This window comes from Mauremys reevesii, linkage group 7 (assembly GCF_016161935.1).
Source record: "Mauremys reevesii isolate NIE-2019 linkage group 7, ASM1616193v1, whole genome shotgun sequence".
Taxonomy (NCBI): Eukaryota; Metazoa; Chordata; order Testudines; family Geoemydidae; genus Mauremys; species Mauremys reevesii.
The window spans coordinates 26,599,700-26,621,965 of NC_052629.1; the positions used below are offsets into that span (position 1 = coordinate 26,599,700).

At 39.1% G+C, this 22,266-nt stretch overlaps 1 protein-coding gene across 1 annotated transcript in view; it reads left to right on the top strand.

The window, feature by feature from the left end:
* JAKMIP3 (Janus kinase and microtubule interacting protein 3) overlaps positions 1-22,266 on the top strand; it is a 130,302-nt gene that overhangs the window by 75,071 nt on the left and 32,965 nt on the right. The window contains exons 6-12 of the mRNA XM_039483043.1: positions 11,703-11,918; positions 13,873-13,992; positions 15,276-15,422; positions 16,461-16,592; positions 17,848-17,883; positions 19,644-19,703; positions 21,202-21,330. Of these exons, the coding sequence (XP_039338977.1) occupies positions 11,703-11,918; positions 13,873-13,992; positions 15,276-15,422; positions 16,461-16,592; positions 17,848-17,883; positions 19,644-19,703; positions 21,202-21,330 (840 nt within the window). The remainder of the gene's footprint in view (positions 1-11,702; positions 11,919-13,872; positions 13,993-15,275; positions 15,423-16,460; positions 16,593-17,847; positions 17,884-19,643; positions 19,704-21,201; positions 21,331-22,266) is intronic.

Below are 22,266 nucleotides of genomic sequence, written 5' to 3' on the forward strand. Positions count from 1 at the left end.
ATAATAAAAGCAAATGGAACAAAGAGTCTCTGATCTCATAAATTTCACAGTTAATATTTACCACAGGGGAGTTCCAACCTATTACAGAGTGCGACAGGTTACTTACTAAGTGACAGGGGAGACATTTATATGTTAATACCAGTGATCCATGAAATCATAAACTTTGGACTCATTTGGATTCATCTGCCTTCATCTATGAACATTGCAGGAAAGAAAACTTTTGGATTGAAAATGGGTATATTTGTCTTCTAACAGTGTATGTAAAAACATTCCACTTAATAGACTTCTCAGGCGTTTTATATGAAAGAGTCATGAAGTTATGACTTTTATCTCTTGTATTTGAGCACTTTTAATTAGATCAGATGTTAATAACCCAGTGCTCATCACCTGCAGGCAAATTGTGCCCATAAAACAATATTGCTAGAATATAATGTATATGTTACTTTGCACACACAGTCAAAATGTTTCTTAAACATTTAATTTCAGAGTTTTACACTAGTAACATGTAATATAATTTTATTTTTCAGAAGCCAGTAGCAACTAGAGATGGATCAGACCTAGCAGCTTTCTTTTCTATCCCCATGTGATGGATTTTCAAATGGGCATTTTCTGATCTACTATTAAATGTCCTAAGTGAGCAGTCTTTTTTACGGCTTCTTTTGGGAGATTATTACAATTTCCACAACATAGCCATACTGTTAGAAATTTTTCCTTTACTCAACAACATCCCATTACTCTTACTTATACTTTCTTGGACCATGCTAAAAAATGATTTTCTCTTTTGTTTACTTCTTTGATATTTGTATATGCCCAGGGTTATCACATCACCCTTAATCATTGTTTTGCCAAGCTACAACTGATTCATAGATTAATGAATCCTTTATGGCCAGAAAGGACCATCATGATTAGGCCTGTGAGTTTGTCATGGAGGTCATGGAAGTCACAGATTCCATAACTTTCTGGGACTTCTGCAGTGGTCAGTGCGGCTGGCCCAGAGGCCACCTGAGCAGCTGGGGGTGAGGGCTCTGGGCAATGCTTACCTTGGGGAGCTCCCCAGACATGGCAACATCCCCCTCCCTCAGCTCCTAGCAGCCTGCTCTGTGCACTTCCTTCTCCCACTGGCACCACCCGCGCAGCTCCCATTGGTCATGGTTCCCAGCCAATGGGAGCTGCAGAGCTGGCACTTGGGGCAGAGGCAGCGCATGCAGCCAGGTAGGGATCCTGCCAACCCCGCCCTCTAGGACCTGCGGGGTTCCTGGGCCACAGGCCGCCCCCCTCCTCCAGCACCTGTGGGATTCCTGGGCCGCATGACGCCCGCCATCCCTATCACCAGCAGGAGTCCCAGGCCACGGGCCGCTGCCCACCACCCCCATGAGGACCCCCGGTGCCCCGGGCTGCTCCCACCATGAGCACCTGCAGCACCCCCTGGAGTACCACCCCCCAGCACCCGCGACACCCTGGGCCGCCCCTGCCTCCAAGATTTAGTCAGGGGTATATAGTAAAGCCATGGACAGGTCATGGGCAGTAAACAAAAATTCATGGCTCGTGACCTGTCCATGAATTTTACTAAAAATACCCGTGACTAAAACATAGCCTTAATCATGATCATCTAGTCTAACCTCTTGCCTTGCACAGGTCTTAGAACATCACTTTGTAATTTGAGCAGCAAGGTGACCTTCCTTTGCAACCTAACCCTGCTTCACCTGGTGTGCTACTTTCTACTCATACAAAGAGTACAATTAGGCTCATATGGTTAGGAACAATTAAATGTGTCTAGTATATAGCCTAAAATTGCACTGGCTATTTTTCCCTCTTATCACTATATGAGTAATGGATTTTTCATGGAGGACCCAAACCCAGGATTTACCAGCATTGTTTAGCTTGTGAGACTAAATGAGATCACAGCCTTGATGGTATGGTGCAGACGTACATAAATCCAATATAAATTCCATGGTCACGTAAAAGAGATTCCATTTACAGCTGAAATAAGATTGAGCTCACAAGTGCATTTCAACATCAAAGGGCAAACACAGACTGGAAAATAAAAATTTTCTTTGTAAGTGTTGAACTTAAATTGAGTATTTTAGAAGAAAAGCATTTGCTGGAGGCAGAAGTCTTGAGAGAGCAGATGATGACATTGACTCCATTTCTTGTGTCAAGGAAGTTCAAATGCACAGGGCTTATTGTTTTTAAAATGTGACATCTGTTTTGAAAATAATACAAAATGTGATTTTGTAAAACTGGGATTTTACATATGGTTTTACAAATCATCCCTCAGTAACTTCTCTTTCCTGCTGGATACGACAGAATTTAAAGTAGCTTTTATCACCCCAACTTAGCATCTGGTATGTGATCTCTGATCACACTTCTAGTTTCTGTGATTTTTCATGTCTGTCATAATGCATTTCATCAAAGTCCTCCTTTATTGTCTATCCTTATGAAAAATGTTAAAAGACTGTGTCCCACATTTAAAGAAATGGGAAGAGGTTTTGGTCACATGGAACATTGTTATCTGCTTAATCAAGAGTGAAAATTGTAGCTCCTAAACCCAAGACATTTTTTTTCTTTTTGCACATATGGCAAGAGCTATTTACGTCTAGAAGGTTTGTATGTGGTGATCTCCAGAGAAGCACAACTTTAGCACAGTCAAGCTGTCCCTGGTTCACTAGCTTAAGTACAGTTATGAAAGATGAAAATCACATGTCATATTGTAACAAGTAGGGATATGAACAATGTCCTCTTAAAGAACTTGTAATTATTTAATAAACTTGATTTTTATTTTTTAATTTGTGGCTCTCTAAATATCATAAAACACTACCAAGGTGGCTTCAATTACATTTTTAAGGTCTAGTTTCCCTCCAGTACATGCACATTTTCTGTTAACATTAATGGGAGTTATACATGCATGATGCATATCAAGGAAAAATGGGCCCATTAGTCATGTTAGCATTATCAGATTAGTTGGACTGCAGTTTATGCACAGTGGGGACTAAAATCCAAGATAATGTAATATCAGTGTAGGTTTCATATGAGATGTATGTTGGTCAGAAAAGATAAACGATAAACAACAGGATAGACTATACTATGGACCAGTTTTTTAAAAAATACTGTTGTTGACAGTGACCATTTAAAAGATTAATAGCCCACCAGTGTAGGATCATGCAGTGTTCCAAATATCCCCGCTTCTTATAGAGATGCTTTAGCAACATAGGCAAAAAAGGCAAAAATCTTGTTGATTACCAGGCACTACGTGTTTACAGACACATGTGTCTGACACTTCTCACTTTCCCTAGAAAGCGATAACATATTGAAGCAATGTGAGCGTTAAAGCAAAGTGTCAGGTGAGAAGAGTAGGAAGCAAAAATCCTTCAATTGCCCATTTTACTGTTGATTGACTCAGTCATTTATTTGTAAGTAAGAAAAGAATGGAAGATATGCTGGTTAAAAATTCCCATGAGCAGTAGTAAAGGTGATTTCTCAGTTTAATGGCATCTCCATGAGGTTTTGTATACACAGAGCTGGTCAAATTATTAATTATGAATAATATAATTGAAAATATAGCTCATTTTTCCTGTTTGCAGTTTGATCCATATTTCTACTAATGTATTTGTTGTTCACATCTATCCATTGGATAGTTCAGATGAACAATTATCAGCTTAATGTTTGTTCTCAATCTAAGTTTTGGCCATTCATTATTTCTCTGTGATGGTCGCTTAAATCACATGAAGAACAGGAGTACTCGTGGCACCTTAGAGACTAACAAATTTATTTGAGCACAAGCTTTTCATTATGCTCAAATAAATTTGTTAGTCCCTAAGGTGCCACAAGTACTCCTGTTCTTTTTGCAGATACAGACCAACACGGCTGCTACTCTGAAACCTTAAATCACATGGTAAATAATAATAGGATGACTTAAACATTGTAAAATTCAAATGATGAGTAGTGAATAATAAATGGTGATACCAGTTCTCGTGTGTGTGTGTGTGTGTGTAAATGTGAACATTGTTGTTTGCTTGTAGATTTTCTCCCATCATTCAAACATTTTCTCCCCTTTCATGTAGGTGTTCCCAAATAGTGAATTACAAAGGAACAAAACATGATCCAATTGAATGGGAGTTTCAACAAGTAGTCACAAACACTGTTTTGTAATATTTACCTAGCTCTGATAGTTAAGAGTCTGTTGGTATCAATACTGGGCCAGATCCTGCTCCCTGCTACATTCCCTTTCCATCATTTTGGCAATACAAAGGGAATGGAAAGCTGCCCTGTATAAAGCTTATGCAGGGTAAACTCATAAATTGTTTGCCCTCTATAACACTGATAGAGAGATATGCACAGTTGTTTGCTCCTCCAGGTATTAATACATACTCTGAGTTAATTAATAAGTAAAAAGTGATTTTATTAAATACGGAAAGTAGGATTTAAGTGGTTCCAAGTAGTAACAGACAGAACGAAGTAAGTCACCAAGCAAAATAAAATAAAATAAAATGCGCAAATCTATGTCTAATCAAACTGAATACAGATAAGATCCTCACCAGTTTCAGAATGCTCCCTTTTACAGACGAATCTCCTTTTAGCCTGGGTCCACCAATCACTCACCCCCCCCCATAGTTACTGTCCTTTGTTCCAGTTTCTTTCAAGTATTCTGGGGGGTGGAGAGGCTCCCTCTTTAGCCAGCTGAAGACCAAAAAATGAAGGGGTCTCCCATGGGTTTAAATAGACTTTCTCTTGTGGGTGGAGACCCCCCCCCACTCCTATGCAAAGTCCAGCTCCACGATGGAGTTCTGGAGTCACCTGGGCAAGTCACACGTCTATGCATGACTCTCAGTCTTTACAGGCAGAAGCCATTGTCCACATGGTATCTTGTATGTGTCCAGGAAGACTTCTTATGTGGATTGGTGTCAAGTATCAGAGGGGTAGCCGTGTTAGTCTGGTTCTGTAGAAGCAGCAAAGAATCCTGTGGCACCTTATAGACTAACAGATGTTTTGCAGCATGAGCTTTCGTGGGTGAATACCCACTTCTTCGGATGCAAGCAATCCAATGTGGATTGGAGCATTCCAAGATGCATTCTTCCCCAAGTGCTTCCTGATCGGGTACTTAACCTTGCGAATTCCTTCCTAAAGAAGCTGACCAAATGCATCACAAAGCTTACTTAGAAATCAAGCAAGTATACAACCAATATTCCTAACCTCAAGTACAAAATGATATATGTATACAAATAGGGTGAATAGATATAGTAGACCGTAACCTTTAAAGAGATATGTTACATGGCATATGTAGCAAAACCCTATTCCAATTATATCATACATACATTTATAAGCACACCCCCATAAAGCCTTATCGGGGTGCACTGTCACAAACGGATTGGCAACCTTTTGCATGCGGCCCACCAGGGTAAGCCCCCGGTGGGCCGGGCTGGTTTGTTTACCTGCTGTGTCTGCAGGTTTGGCCGATTGCAGCTCCTACTGGCTGCGGTTCGCCGCTCCAGGCCAATGGGGGCTGCGGGAAGTGGCAGCCAACACATCCCCCATTCCACTCTGCTTCCCACAGCCGCCATTGGTCTGGAGTGGTGAACCGCAGCCAATGGGAGCTGCGATCAGCCAAATCTACGGACACGGCAGGTAAACAAATCGGCCCAGCCCACCAGGAGCTTTCCCTGGTTGGCCATGTGCCAAAGGTTGCTGATTCCTGTACTACGGGTATAAAAATATTCCCCAAGGACCCAAATACATAAAGCAATCTTTTTTTCCCCTTCTCTTCTGAATAAGAGTTAACTTCTGCTTTACAACATAATTTTTTTCTGTAAATGCATTTTACTTTTTAAAATATAACAGTCTTACAGTTGCTTTTGCTACAAATTCAGACTAAACTTTAGCATTTAGGGCCACATGTTCAAAGTGGGCTTTATCTTGCCCTCTTCATCAGCGCCTGTAATTCTTCACACAGTAGGCCATACCCTCAAATGGTGTAAATTGGACTCATCTTCATTAGCGTCAATGAATCTATGTCAATTCAGTTTTGAGAATATTGGCCACAGATTTTTGTGGGTACAAAGGAAAAACTATCCCTTGTATTTATGTACGCAGATGCGCTTTCCACATGTGCATGGACAAATGTAGGGTTTTAGGCATAAAAGATTCTCCACCTCCAAAGTTACCTTTTATTGCAGTTGAAGTATGCCACATTTAACAGGCTATGGGAGAGCCAGCTGTCGTGGCTCTCCCCATGGTCATGGAGAGCCTGGCTTCAGGCAGACAGGTGGCCTTTCATTTTTCTGCTATCTTTGCTTACTGCAGCATGGAGCCTTCAGGGAGCAAGGGAAAGTGGTGATGGCTGGTAGGGAAATGAGGAGAAAAGTGAGGGACAGGCTAGGAGTAGGTGCAGCGAGGAATAGAATCGGGGAGCAGGGGCTGGAAAGGGACAAAATTTCAGAAGCCAATAGGCATAGGGGAAGAATAAGAGGCTGCCCATGATTCTTCCAACAATGGTTGTACACTAACACCAAGAGGCCACTGCTGTGATCAGAGATCCATTATGCTATGTACTATATAAATATTGGAAGAACAGTTCCAGCCCTGAAGAGCTTACAATCAAAATCGATGAGAGAGAATGGAGGGATTATTATCCCCATTTTATAGGGAACTGAGACACCAAGAAAGTTGGCCAAGGGCTCACAGAACTAGCAGAACTGGGAACCCAGATCACCCAAGTCCCAGTCCAGTGCCTTAATCATTACTACCTTGGTCATCCCTGGTTTCCCCAGCATACGTATCTGCCCCTTGTTCTCTCCAACTCCCCCTGGCTTCTGGAGTCTGCAGGCAATATGTTCCTGCCTCCTCCAAGCCTGCTGCTATTGATAGGGACACCTGGGAGAGAAATCTGACATTTTTCACTGTTGAGAAATGTCACATACAAAGATGCACAAAACTTAGCAGCTGTGAATTGCAGGCACAAATTTAGTCTGTTTTACAAAGTGTAACCTATGATGTTTGAGTGCTTTTGCTCACATTCCCCAGATGTGCACTTCAGCGATAGTGGCTAGAGTGTTTCTGGTAAATTTTCACTAGAAGTTTACTTACCTTGAGAGTGAACTTTGTCCATTTGGCATTTCCTTGCTCATGGACCATCTCTGAGTTACATATGATTGGTTAGGACAGTTGAGGAAGGGGTGCTGTTCATCCAGCACCAGTATGATTTAATTCAATTTTGTATTAACATATGGATTGTGTGCAGATGCTACATGGATGGATGCCAGGCAAAATAAATACATACGAAAAATGAAATCAGTAAACAGAGACTATAGTTCTTTTTGTTGTTTCTGTATTGGATCTGGAGTGTGAATTGTTCAAGCTATTTAGGAAGATGGAAGGATATTTCATCATCAACAACAACAGAATCACCCTTTCACTGCTTGTCCTCCACTGCATCTGGTGTGTTGCTATCATCTATTCATAACTGAATGACTGAAATCAATGTTGGGTTGATACAGCCCATATGCTCAGCTTAGATGTGCTTGGAATATTTAGCAGGAGTTAATTAACATTTTGGACTTTGACTAGTTGACAGTGTCCCTTCACTGGGAGACTGTCATGCCCAATCAATTTATAAAATATAGTATCTATACAATTGTGTAATACTGGTACAATGTTCTGAGTTCTTCCCTCCAGTGCAATTAGTTTGATAAGGACACAAAGTGGTTAGCTACTCCTCTGTAGTGACACACATTAGAAAAGATCCAAAGTATTAATGTATTTCAAAACACTGAGAAACACTTTCATATTGAAAGAAGGAATATGAAGGAAAATTGAATGAGGGTAAGTGCTGTTGCATATAGAGACGTTCCCTGGGTCTCTCCTTCTGTCAGAGTGCAAGTGCGCATTCCCAAAATGTCAGAGAGACTTGACTTGAGAAGAGATCCCCTTTCTTTTAATCTAGCACTTTTAGTTACCGTTCCACTAATAAATGATTGACAGCTCATTCACCTGAACTTCTGAAACTGATCACTAATGCAGATTATTTTACACATTCTAATTGTTTGCTCTGACATACTGCCTATGGGGAAATGTTTATGTCATGTAACAGCCTCTTCTTTGGCAAGGATTTTCTCATTTGCAATTAAAACTTTTTTCTGGGAATAGCTTTGGCTTTTTGAGCATAGACATAGGAAGCTTCAAAAGCAGACTTCTGCTGTTTACAGTCATGTTAATGATGCTTATGGAGACTGCAGAGCTATAAATGCCCTGTGAACATTACAAGAGGAAATTTCTACAGCATTGAAGCTTACATATTGATTTTTATATTGCCCTAGAAATCATGTCATAGGGTTGGAAATCAGCTTGATGAAAAATAATATTAGAAATTTCATTTGCTAGCACAAGGGATGGGGGGGACCCAACTTTTCATGCCTTTACATTTGCATAATTGGCAGTAGTTATGCGCACAGGCTGTTTATTAATTAGCACTTCAGCATAAAAATTCATTCTAGGTGGAGACAGCCTGCTAAAAATAAAGTGGGAATATCCACACTGGTAAGCAAGACATTCTCCTTTAGATGATTGGATACTGTGCTCATATATATTCATTGATATTGTTTCACAAGTAGTCCTGTTATCTAAAGAAACCAGATACAAATATAAGGAAGGTAGCCACATTAATTGAAGACACTTCAGTGTTTCTATGTAGAGTAATGAAACAACTGTGTGCAATAGCTTTGTTTTGGACACACACCTGGAAATTCACAAAGATCTTTCAGTGAGTGGCAAATAATTTTCTTTTTTAACAGCACCTTAATGTTAGTAATGCTGTGAAGAAAAAAAAACCCTGTAAAATAATCTTTTAAAAATGCTTTCTTCATTTATTCAATACATTTTGCTGCTATAAAATTATATGAATATATTTATTTTTAAGAATGAACTATATATATAAGAATATTGTATTTAATCCATAACTATAAACGTAAATAGATAGGAGGGATGTGAATATTAATGCTTTCTTATTTCCTCACTAAGCTAACATTTAGTTCTTTTTTTTTTAATCAAAACCTTACTAGAATATAATTATTTTGTTGAATCTTTTGTAATTTCATGTTTTTCTTAATTGAAAATGTTGTCTCTGTTTCAGAATTTCTTTGTGTTCACATCAGTGAGACTTTGGCTATATAGATATTTTTTCATTTAAAGTCTCTTAGTTTACTTTTTATGCCATGGGAACAGTTCATCAGACATCTCTTTGTTATGAGGCAAACTTTAGTAGATCGCTGCATTCCTAGGAATTCAATATTTTAAAGCATCTTTAATAAATGTATTTTATTTCCTCAGTTTTCTAAGGAGACTAACTTTTGCATAGTTTTGCATAGAAAAAATATCATATATGCACATATTTAATTTTTACATGTCCTTTTCACAAAGGTAGTTTACAAACAATACTTGTTTTTCCTGAATTAGACTCTATATTTACTTCTTATAATATTGTAGGTCCCACTTATGGGTTCATTGTTTTTATTTTAGGATGTGCAAAGCAGGTGAGGAATTGTGAATACTTTAGATAGTGCATATATCCCCCCATTATTACTGCAGGTGCTGCTAGTACTTTCAGATAATGAAAACTGTGTGTTTTGTACTTTGCTGCTCTTATCCCACAGTCTGCACAATAGGAGGGCTCTGTATTTTGAAAGTAATCAGTGGACAAGATGATTGCCATTGCAAGACTAATAGATATATATTCCTCTCCTTCTCATCATAGATACATTTACGGGGGCTTTTGAGGAAGGAGAGCAGCTAGGGGAGGGATTGTGCTCAGCTTCCCAGCTGAATTTTCAAATACATGGACTGAGGTTCTCAAACACAGAGGGTGATAGGGTTATTGGCAAAACTTCAGTGGGGTCAGAATTTCACAGGCTCAATGCAAGTAGATTTGCAGTTTAGTGTACATATTACGCACAGCTCTGCTAAACAATGACCAGACAGTAGATATTCCCTACACAATATGAAAAGTCTAGCAGTAGGAGTTAGGTGCCTAACTACCTTTAAAAATCTTGCCCTTAGGTCACAGTGTGATCTTAGGTACTAGGGATGGTGTTATGTATTGCATCAGCTACAGTATTGTTATGTATTGCATCAGCTACAGTATTTAGGCACAACACGATTGCTATGGAGGGAATATCAGCCTTGACTCTGAATTTCCTTATTTGCATCAATCTGTTTCACAATCTTAAATGTCTGATACTATCTTTGTGTGGATACTGGTGCTAAGGATTGTAGTACTGAGTCCAGTACTAATCATTCTTATGAACAAGAATCACTTTGAAACAGATATAATTTAAGAAAAACTGTTTTTTGTCTCTTAGTCCTGTGTTTGACCATATTAATAATTTAAAGCAAATTAATTCAATGCAATATTTGGCTAATTAATGCCTCCGTTTTTATCTGGGTTTGGGAACAATCCTATAAAAAAAAACAAAAAACAAAAAAACAGTAGACTACCCAGTTCTTACTGTCTGTCCCATTAAGGGGAAAGCATTCTGTCTATGAACAGCTCACTGTTAAAAAAGCTGCTTGTTTCATTTAAACGTGTACTGTTTCAGGAATATTTAAAGTACTACAAAGATTATACACACACATACATATAATATGGTGTCTGAAGTTAGGAACAATATGGTTGCTTTAGGAAGTTGACGTGATTAATTTTTTCCACATTGATTCATTATCTACAAGTATATTTGACAACCATGTAACTTGTGACTGTAGTATCTTGTATTTCCACATGTACTGGCTGTTGGTGTAATCTAACTGGTGGAGATGCTGTGGTTCTATTACAGTAGTGTATATTATCACAGTGACAAAAGGACTATTTAGGCCAGGGGTTGCCACCTCTGGCACACGGCTTGCCAGGCTAAGCACCCTGGCGGGCTGGGCCAGTTTGTTTATCTGCCGCGTCGGCAGGTTCAGCGGACCGCAGTTTCCACTGGCTCGGTTCGCCATCCCAGGCCAATACGGGAGGTGCTTACCCTGGCAAGCCACGTGCCAGAGGTTGCTGACCCCTGATTTAGGCTGCTCTTGGAGAATTGTTATTTATTAAGCAATGCATGGTTGGTCTTTTGCACAAAGGTGAAATTCAGACCCTTAAAATAAATAAGATTGTAACTGTCAAAATTCCAAATTTGGGGGTTTTAATCTTTTGGCCCCCCTCCAATTTCATGTCCAGGGTCAGCCCAACATTTAGGTAGGGTCCAGCTCTTAAATTAGCACCCAGATATAAATTCCGAACCATTTGCTCTGCAAAGTTTGGGTGGGTTCTTGAGCATTGTTTTGGACCATCTCCAATTCAAAGCACCTGGGACCTGATACCAAGAATTCAATAACAATAAATAGATACTGTAGCTGAGAACCTCTTGGTGCAAAATGATCATTTCTGCTGGATGGCTCCCAAAGTAGTTAAAAGGATAGAAATAATAAGTGCAATATTACTGAAGCAATTAAGCAATTCTGTTCATATGGCCATTGTCAAACACTCATTGCTATTTTATTTTCCAAAGGGTGGTGTTTTTTGTGTTAAGGAATGTCAAATCTGTGAAACTGACTGTGATATGGTTGCCTTTGGGTACACTCCCAGATGCTGTGCTAGTGTGATGCTGCCAGTTTCCATGGTAACCAGAGACCTGTAACATGCATGCTTGTGTGATTGTATTTTGTTCTCCCTGTAGATGGAGGAGATAAAATTTAAAGACAGAGCAGTCTACGTGCTGGAAAGAGAGTTAGGGGTTCAAGCCGGGCATGCTCAGAGACTTCAGCTCCAAAAGGAGGCTTTAGATGAACAACTTTCCCAGATCAAAGAGTCTGATCGGCATCTGAGCAGCCCCAAACGGGAACTTCCTTATGCAAGTGGTGCAGGAGACGCTTCAGATCATTCAGGAAGCCCCGTAAGCACTTTCACGTGGTTTCACCTAAACAAGCAAACAAAAAATGACAAAATCTTGATGAGTGCACATTTTAAGCAACAGCTTTCCCATAGCAGTACAGAGCAAACCAAGGAGATTTCCTTTAATGCGGTAATACAATAGCGGGATCTTTAAAACTAGAATCAAATCTGATCATGGGAAAGCTTTTGCTTTTTCGGTTTAGTTTGGTTTTTGTTAGCAAGGTGAAATATTCAATTTTTTAAAATGTATCATACATCAAACACCTGCTTTAATTTGACAGTGTGACATACTATCTGCTGACAAATTATGCAAATGCTTTTTTAGTAATGTGTGTGTGCTAGTTTTCCAGGCTACTAACAGTATGTGTTGTAAGCAAATGTAAAAGAACAAATTTACAAAGGGAAATCAGTAAAGGTAGTGTGTATAACCAACAGCATGCAAGCTTACAGGGTACTGCTGTCTGACTAGAACATCTCTATTATTAATATTTACATGCTGCTAAGTGCTTTTGCTTTCAACCAGTGGTCTAGGAAGTGAACTAAATACCTACTAACCTATTCTCCACTGTTTCTTTCATATTATGCAATATCCTATGGCATTAAATTTTAGTCACCTTTTTATATTGGCTTTCTATGTAACTATGCCACCTTCCTGCTTCTGCATTAATTTGCTAATAGTAAAAATTTTCAGTTAACTGACCTCATATGTCTGCGACATATGTTAACTTTTTTCATTGTTGATTCTCATCAAGATTTATTTTGCAGTGGTTCTTAATTTTCTCAGTAAAAGTATAGATAATAGAAAACACAAACAATAAAAATCTTTTTTATTCTTTATTCTGAGCCTCTCCTGCACCTGTTGAATGAGGAATCCTAGAACTTCTGAAAGTTCCATTAGGATCATGGACTTTAATTTGCTTGCTCTGATTAAAGTTCTGTACTTAAGTTTTATCAAACATTAGAATAATGCTAGTGAAAGAAAAAAATCCTATAACTTTTGTAAATATAATGTAACTGCTTTCTGATTTAGAAGAATAAAAATATGTCTTCTTATATTTGTATTCATTTACAATTTGATTTAAACATTTTCACTTTTTGGTCGATTAACCCATAAACCTTTGTAACTGACCCATTAGAAGCTAAAGTAGGGCCACAGCTTCATAGAAGAGAAACTTATGCCATGGTATAATTGCATGGATTTTCTACATTTAGTTTTCAGTATTTATAAATATAATTTCCCTATAACAGACTACTTAGAGTGAGTCACATGCTTGAAATACTCAGTTCAACAGTGGCATATACTGGAAACATTGCCTTAGTTTTCAATTTTTGTCTTTCATGTTTCCAAGTTTAACATTTGTGATTCTGTATTTGCATATACATACTTTTGCATTTGCATACTTTCTTACATTTCTGCTCCTTCAATTTTCTGTTGGTCTCATGTTGCAGTTTTCAGTTCAAAGGCAGCGGTTCTCAACCAGGGGTCTGGGGCACCTGGTGGGCCGCAAGCAGGTTTCAGGGGGTCCGACAAGCAGGGCCAGTGTTAGACTTGCTGGGGCCCAGGGGAGAAAAGCTGAATCCCCGTTGTGTGAGGCTGAAGCCTGGGGCTCCCAGCCCTGCCACCTGGGCCTGAAGCCAAAACCTGAGCAACTTAGGTTTGCAGAGACCCCTGTGGCGTGGAGTCCGGGCAGCTCTCCTGCTTGCTACCCCTTAATGCTGGTCCTGGCTTTTATATGCAGAAAAGCAGTTGTTGTAACACTGGTGGGCTGCAGAGTTTTTATAGCATGTTGAGGGGGGCTCAGGAAGAAAACAGTAGAGAACCCCTGTACTAAGGCACAGATTGCATTCTCCTGTGTAATAGGTTAGAAATGGTTGGATTCAGACAAGAACAAAGTTGATGTCTTTGAAAAAGTTTGATCTTATGAGCAGTTATTTGCAGTTGGTCTTTGTTTTAGGAACAGCAGCTGGATGAAAAAGATGCCCGGCGTTTCCAACTTAAAATTGCTGAGCTAAGTGCAATCATCCGGAAACTGGAAGATCGGAATGCATTGCTGTCAGAAGAAAGAAATGAGCTTGTAAGTAAGAACTACCATTACATTTTTAGGAAATGAATGCATATCAGAATTTGCACTGGCAGGTGGACACTCACTAGAGACATTAAACTCCTTTATCATGGTTCATATGGTAACTGTTGCAGAACATATTCACAGAGTAAGAGAAGAACATCTGCTTTGGAAGATTCAAGCATTAGGTAGTGTCAGTTCTCAGTTGATCCCCAGAGAGTGAATGGGGACATTATCCAGGCAGCATGGAAGACCTGAAGAGCATAATGGAGGCTCTTGAATTTGTGAAAGTGGGAGCAAAAATGCACAGCTTCTTGGAGGTGCTTTCCTCCTGGCAGAAAATACCATGAGAAATGCTTATCACCATAAAATTCACTACTGCAAGTTGACATCTGTAACCCAGATTTCTCTCCTCTGGCCTGTTGAGGGACAGAGGGAAGAACTGTCCCACAATAACAACACAAAGGAACAAACAAAATACACCCAAAGTCCAGAAGACGGAGAAGGAAATTAAAATGATTTATGCCTGTATTCGTAATGTTGAGTGACAGGTGCCATGTAAGAACTTAGATAGGTAAATCGAATTGACAGATACAGTTGAATCCCTGCACCTTCATGAGATCAGCAGAAGATAGTTTGATGGAGTGCCTTGAGGCAGGGGTGGCTCTAGGCATTTCACCGCCCCAAGCGCGGTTGCACGCCGCGGGGGGGCGCTCTGCCGGTCACCGGTCCCACGGCTTCGGTGGACCTCCTGCAGACGTGCCCCCCACGGCATGCCGCCCCAAGCACACGCTTGGCGTGCTGAGGCCTGGAGCCGCCCCTGCCTTGAGGACATGATCTAAAGTTCACTGATATCTATGGTAGTTTTTCCATTGATTTCAGTAGGCTTTGGAACAGGCCCCAAGTTAGCAGAAGTAGTAGGGGACCTGATTTAAAAAACTGCTGCTGTCATACTGCCCCTGGCCCTGTTGCATGTTTTTTCCTGTACCCCCAATACTTGATTGGATATGTGAATGAAGGGTTTGTGTGTGTAGTCAAGGGAGGGGGTTGGGTGTATGGGTGAAGGATCAAAGAGGTCAAGCATCTTGCCCAAGGTCACACGGCGAGTCAATGGCAGAGACAGGAACGTAACCTAGGAATCCAAGATAACACTGCTTTGCATTTTTCAAAATTGGAAGTGAATTCTATTACTATGGTAGTAAAATGACTTTAGTTGTGATAAATTCTATCAATATGTTTTAAAGTGATAAATAGAAATAGCTATACTGTGTTAATGCATATTTTTAATATTTTAGTTAAAACGTCTAAGAGAAGCAGAAAGTCAGTATAAACCTCTCCTGGACAAAAATAAGCGTCTCAGTAGGAAGAATGAAGATTTATCCCATGCCTTACGTCGAATGGAAAATAAATTAAAATTTGTAACACAAGAGAACATAGAAATGGTAGGTTTCCCCCTTGCCACTGTCGTCTATAAGATGAGCAAATAACTTAATATATACAGGTTTGAGGAAATCAGGTATTTAACAAAAATATCATCACAAGCTTGCAGGATATTAAACAAGTGTTTTCATTTTTCTAAGTGTTTTTTATGGCATTATGTTATATATAATAAGTGACTTATGGCTTTTGCTTATTAACAGATGACATTCCAGTTATACAGTGGGAAAGTGATGAAGAAATAATTTTCTTTTCAGGCATTGATATCCTAGTTCAGCAAATGTTTTACTTTTGCTTTTTGTTTGTTTGTTTTGTTTTTTAAATTCTGAGCTATAGTAAAATGCCTATATTTTGATCCAGCTGAATGCTCAGTAGTGCTCAGGAGAACATGGATGCAAATTATCTCACTTTAATTGTGATTTTTGTATCACAATTGCCTTGCGGTGATTTGGAAATTTGCACCGGTGACTCAATATTTTTATTTGTTTATGTTTACAGTTGAACATTAATGGTAACTGACTAAGTGAGAGATGACCTGCATGCAGCAGGACCAAAACCACTTTTTTATTAAAGTTCAGTTGCTCTCACACTCCCAGATCCAGTCTTGCTGAAGATAATGGGAAGAATCCAGAAAGACTTAACCTCCATTTAGGATTCCTTTTGCCACATCTTTAAATTCCTCCTTCAGCAATGTAAATCTGAACAGACTGTCTTTTCTAAGACTGATGTTAATCTAAGTCCTTAGTGGGCTACCAGATGGCGCATGAGAGCTATGCAAACTGACTTTCCTCTCTGGTAACTATGAGCATGATGCCTTCCCGATGCCCTAGCTTCTAGCTTTTTCTAGCCTGAGGAGCTAGAATCCCAACCTAGATTTACTGTTTGGTGGTGGGGAGGCAGAGGGGGGAGATAAAGAGAGAATCACCATCAGTTTAGCAAATAGCCTAGATGAATTGCTGGTTGTAAAAAGGAAGGATTATATGCTGTGCTTTGGCAAAGACTTTTAATCCTTTGCAATTTTGTTCTGTGTTTTTTCCCCCCAGAGACAAAGGGCTGGGATAATAAGGAGACCAAGCTCTTTAAATGATCTTGACCAAAATCAAGAAGAAAGAGAAGTTGAATTTCTGAGGCTACAAATTATTGAACAGCAAAATATCATAGACGAACTCTATAAGGTAATCAAATAGCACAGCCTTCCTAATGCTCCTGGTCATAGCAAAAGAAAAGAAAACACCAAGCAAACAGGAACAGCTTGTGTTGTCAACAAACATATGGTGATGATTTCCATGGGCTTCCCTTTTTAACGGAACTGAACCTAAAGTAATATGTGGAACATTATTTGAAAAATTCCCTTCACTCAGCTCAGCATTTGTATAAAGGAGCTTCTTTCAGATTTTCTGAGCTTTCTTGGAAACACACTAATGACCAGATCCTATTTCCATTAAAGTCAATGGGAAAACTCTCTTTGACTTGTGGGACAAGATCAGGTCTAAAAACAGGAGACTTATGAAAGGGAATATTTTCCAATGTTTCAGGGTTATTTTAAGATGCTTAAATCTTTTAAAATTTATTTTCCTTTTAATAATTTCCTTTTAATAATGCTTCTTGTGATCAACAAAGTTGAGGCTCCAGACCACAGGTATTTGGTGTAGAAAGTGAAATCATGAATGGATCCTTAAGCAAGCTTCCTAGTAATTTTTTTTAATAAATGCTATGCAGAATTTTCTTAAACATCCCAAAGCAAAGCCAGTTCTATAACAACTGTGGACCATAGGTCATCTACATGAGCTAATGCTGCTTTGGGGATTGTAAGTTCAGTGAGTTTTTACTCAGTTTTTCACTTTGGGCAGGGACATTAGGGAATTTCAAGTTAATATAAATTTCAGATGAAATTATATTTCAGGGTTGAGGAGTGTTTTCCTGGCTCAGCCCCTCCTCCTCAAGGAAAGAGCAGTATGATTTTGTAAAGGCAGCACTTCTCCACACTTCCACATCCCTCCTCCTGGATCCACCAAGTTTTATCCCCTCTACAGGCAGTGTTGAAGGGGATGATTTGGCTTTAAAAGATCCCAGTCCTTAGTCCTTACTTAGGTAAAATTCCAGTTACAGCCAAATGAGAGTTAAACCTAGTATGGACTGCAGAATCCAGTTAAATAACATTCTATTGCAATACTGATTACACCTTTAAAGTGGCACCGCCACAGGATGTTAGCCACACAGAATGGAATGTTCTAACTTGCCAGCCTTGTCACATCCATTGTGAGGGTTTTTCCTGAATAAATTAAAGATTTCTTGTGTCTTGTATTACAACTAAAATAATTCAGACTTTTTTTTAAAAAAAAGATGGAAACGGGCTGTGCAATTAAGTAGAAAGCAAACAAAATGTATATACCCTTGCACTTAATGACATTCTCTAATTATTTTTATTAGACTCTTGAAACTGCTGGCTATGTGAAGAGCGTAATAGTAAGTAAGGCATATATTTAATTTCACTGTGTTCCTTTCTGTGTATTTTAGGCAGTGGTTCTTTGAGATCATGCAACATCTCATAGTCTCTTGTATTAATTAAGTGTTTCAAAGTAATATTTGTTATGAATTTACTTTATATTCAGAAGTTAGATTTAACCCAGGGACTCTATCAATGAGGACCCTAGCAGCAGAAATTCCTTGGGATGGGAGCAGGATTGTGATACTGGAAAACAGTTTCAACTTCCCTTTCACTAGTGGGATATATGGAAAGACAGCACAGCCTAAAAAGTCAGCATGGGCAGTTGCCCAGACAATGTACCAGTTAGTGCATCCAGCCACTTGGCAGCCTCAACACTGGGGTCCTGTCGCCCCCTAAAATACAGAGCTGCTTCCTGAGCTGAAAACCCAGAGGGACAGTTTCTACCAAGCTGCAGTCATGATTTCTACAATGGACCTGAAAATAGTTTTGTCCTGTCCATACTGGTGTATTGAGAACCTGTGCAGTGGGACCCATTGCTATCAGATAAGGATCCCTTTTGCTATTGTAGATGAGCATTTATTGAGTGCAAGTCACATCTGCTAACTTTTATTGACAAAATCCGTTTTCACTGCTGTCAGCACAACAAAGCCAATGACGCTAAGGAAAAGTGATTTATGTTCTATTCTGCCATTCACAAAACTATTAGCACTAGTTTTCTGACTGGACAATCTCCATTAGTGGTGATGATGTCAGCAGCAATACGAATATGTGATCAATTTATCCCATAATATGTTTTAAATCCTGTTAGGAAATGAATGAGCTGGAGGATAATAGGGATTGGTCTTTTAACCTATATTGTTTTATCAATAATGGGGCTTTTCTTTGTTAACCACCCAGAACAAAACATTTTTCATAATGTGTTAAAATTCAATACCACTAGTATTAGATATTTGATAATAGCCACTGAATAAAAATACTTCCCTGATAACAGAAAAAGATGAACCCTCATCTTCAGAGGTGCTGAGCACCCACAGTTCCTGTTAAGGTCAACTGAAGTTTTCAAAAGCTCAGCACTTTTGAAAATCAGGCCCTGAATTTTCTACAGTTGAGGCAGATAACAAGTGCCCACCGTTTCTTTTGAAAATAATAGAAGTCATGCACACATCCAAGAACAGTATTTACCCCTGCATCTCAATACTGCCAGGATATCCCATCTATCAGAAGTATCAGAGGGGTAGCCATGTTAGTCTGGATCTGTAAAAAGAGGCAAAGAGTCCTGTGGCACCTTATAGACTAACAGAAGTATTGGAGCATGAGCTTTCATGGGTGAATACGCATGCATCTGACGTAGTGGGTATTCACCCATGAAAGCTTATGTTCCAATATTTCTGTTAGCCTATAAGGTGCCACAGGACTCTTTGCTGCCATCTATCAGAAGAGCACTATAACACAGAATTCAATGAGTGTTCTGCCCATGAAGTCTCTACTACAGTGTGTAGTATGGAGCTATCAGTTCTCCTTAGTTGTCAGGATTTTCATCTATATACTCAAGCAACTGATAGGTTTTTACTGCAAACTTGCCATATTTTGGAAAGCAATTAGCATTTGATTGATGAAAAATTGCCTATTTCTCATTGCATTACAATGCAATGGCTGGTACTGAAACTACTTTTTCAAATTTTTGTCAATTTGAAGGATAATGCAAACATTTACACAGAGCAATTAAAAGATAAAACACTGACATTAGCTAACAAATGTATCTAATTCATTTTTCCAGGAACGAGATAAGCTTTTAAGGTATAGAAAACAAAGGAAGAAAATGACAAAACTCCCTAAGGTAAAAAAAAAAAAGTTTAAATCTATATTTATTTGTATAGAGCTGATGAGCACAATGTCTTGCTTAGTGACATCAATGGTCCATACAAGTGGTCATCAACTCTCAAAATCTGGCAGCACGGGTGCATGCGGGCTCTACTGAGGTCAATGGGAAAACTTCCATTTACTTCAGTGGGGACAGGATTTCACCTTAAGGATCTAGGGTTCAGCTGCAAAAATTGACTCTCCAAATTAGAAGTGATTTTTGAGTCTTAGGTTTAGATCAAGCAGTTTAAGAGCAATCCTAAATAGATTTGTGTGGTCATCTAAAACAAGAATGTGTGGATTGATTTTGTGGGTGGAGCACGGAAGAACATCATCACCGTTCTCACCTCCAATTTCACCCTTGATGTCGGTAATATTCATTAGTGATATGTGTAGGAAGTGAACTGTTTAAACTACACATTGTTTGCTTTTAATATGTGTGCTTTAATATGTAAACTGTACTGTGTATCATTTGAGCAATCCTCAGGAACTCAATAACAAGTGACAATTTGTGTAAAGAGTAGACAGCTTCTGTGAATTAGAAAATCATGACGTTAACTCATTTTTACAACAATGCCTAAAAATGTATGTAAGATATAAATAATTCATTATAAAATTTAGTAAAATGTGCAAAAATTATTGGGCATAAGCAGTAGCAGCATTACAATTAGTGCTCAGTGAGATGGAGGAAGGAAATGTTAATTACAGAGTCTGTCTGATGGATAATTAATGTACTTGTGCAGTGGTTGGAGAGGGTGAAATGTCAAGGAGATGAATTAGCAGTAAACTATACTCTACATATAGGGTCAAAGCTTCAGTGGGGTTACAGAAGGTGTAAGTCAGAGCAGTGGCCTTTGTGTTTTATCCCTAACTACTGTGGGCCAAACAAATCCCAGACTAATTGTATGAGGCTAGGTGTGTGCTGGTGGGTATCCATACAGGTGGATGGGGGAATGGATGATGTGGCTAAAGAACTGCCTACTGCCTAAAATTTGAAGCAAACTAAATAAAATAAATATGACAAAGCACTTGTAAGAGAGAACTTCATGCTTCCAAATAACAAATAAAATAATCCACTCAGCAAATTAAAGCAACATACAGTTTTACTAGAACATTATGAATGGTCTGAAAAAAGTTTAACACAAATTTACAAAGAAGCAACTTCTGTATTTAGAAATAAGTAACACATTGGAAACTCTCCTGATATTTAATATGAGAACAATTCATTTTCCCCCAAGAGAGTTCATTAAAGCAAATAGAGGGAAACCACACTTTGAAAAGCATATCACTGTATGCTGAAGCAGAGTACAAAGTTTAGAATACAAATTTTCTGTTTAAGCCAAACTCTGCTTCAGAATTACTGGAGATACCCATCAGAGGGTTTTTCAGACATTTCAAGGGGCTCAGCTGGCTATGCCATATTGTAATGTTTATTTGCATTGTTCATCTGCACTTACACATTGTCATTTGGTCAGAAGCCGGTTGTGGAGACATTTTTTGGCTATGATGAAGAAGCTTCTCTGGAGTCTGATGGTTCTTCTATCTCATATCAAACTGACAGAACAGATCAAACTCCTTGCACTCCTGATGATGACTTGGAAGAGGTATTTTTCCATTAATCTAGAATATGTGAAACTTAAATTTATCCCGTGTATTCTTATATTTAACTCAGAATTGTTGATTATATTATTAAGACAATTATCCTGCCCTTGTTTATGGAGAACTCCTCATTCATACACCCTTTGACTGGTAAACTTAAAATCTGTAGTCAAATGATCATGAGCTTAATCCTATGCATGAAGGCTGATCATTTTGAGGCAAGTCCTTAGTCACCCCACTATTGTTGGCAAAAACCTGAAACTTTATGTAATTCCTATCCCTAAAAGTGTGGGGTTTAGCAGATTTTTAGGGGTGGGAATACTGAAAAGGCCGTGCGGACCTTATGAAGTGTTTTGGCTGGGAAGATTCGTACTGGGATTGAATGCATATTTAGCTTCACATATAAACTGAGCTCAACATTCATTTTATCCAATGACTTCACATTTTGACCTAAGGGTTTGTCTACACTACAAGCAAAACAGTGCCACAGCTACGGCTTTGCAGCTACACCGTTGTAACACTGTAACATTCACATGATAGTGACAGAAGGGTTTTTTTTGTAATTGCAGTAAATTCACCCCCTCGAGAGGCAGTAGCTAGGTTGATTAAAGAATTTTTCCATCCACTCAGCTCCGACTACAGTGCAGGTTAGGTCAACCTAATTGTGTTGCATAGGGCGTGAAATTTTTCACTGCCTTAAGCAATATAACTAGGCCAACCTAAGTTTTAGGTGTATTCCAGGCCCATGTACAGAGCACAGCCCGAATCCATATTGAATTGAATTGAATTGTCCAAATCCATGGTGTGAGCAAAGGCCGCAGAAAGACTCTGCAAGTAATTCTGTCTTTTCACCAGCCCCTCAACAGAGGTCGCCATTCTGCAGCTTCTGATGTCAGAATAAGAAGAGGCAGCTGTTAAGAAATACTGCAGGCAGGCACCGG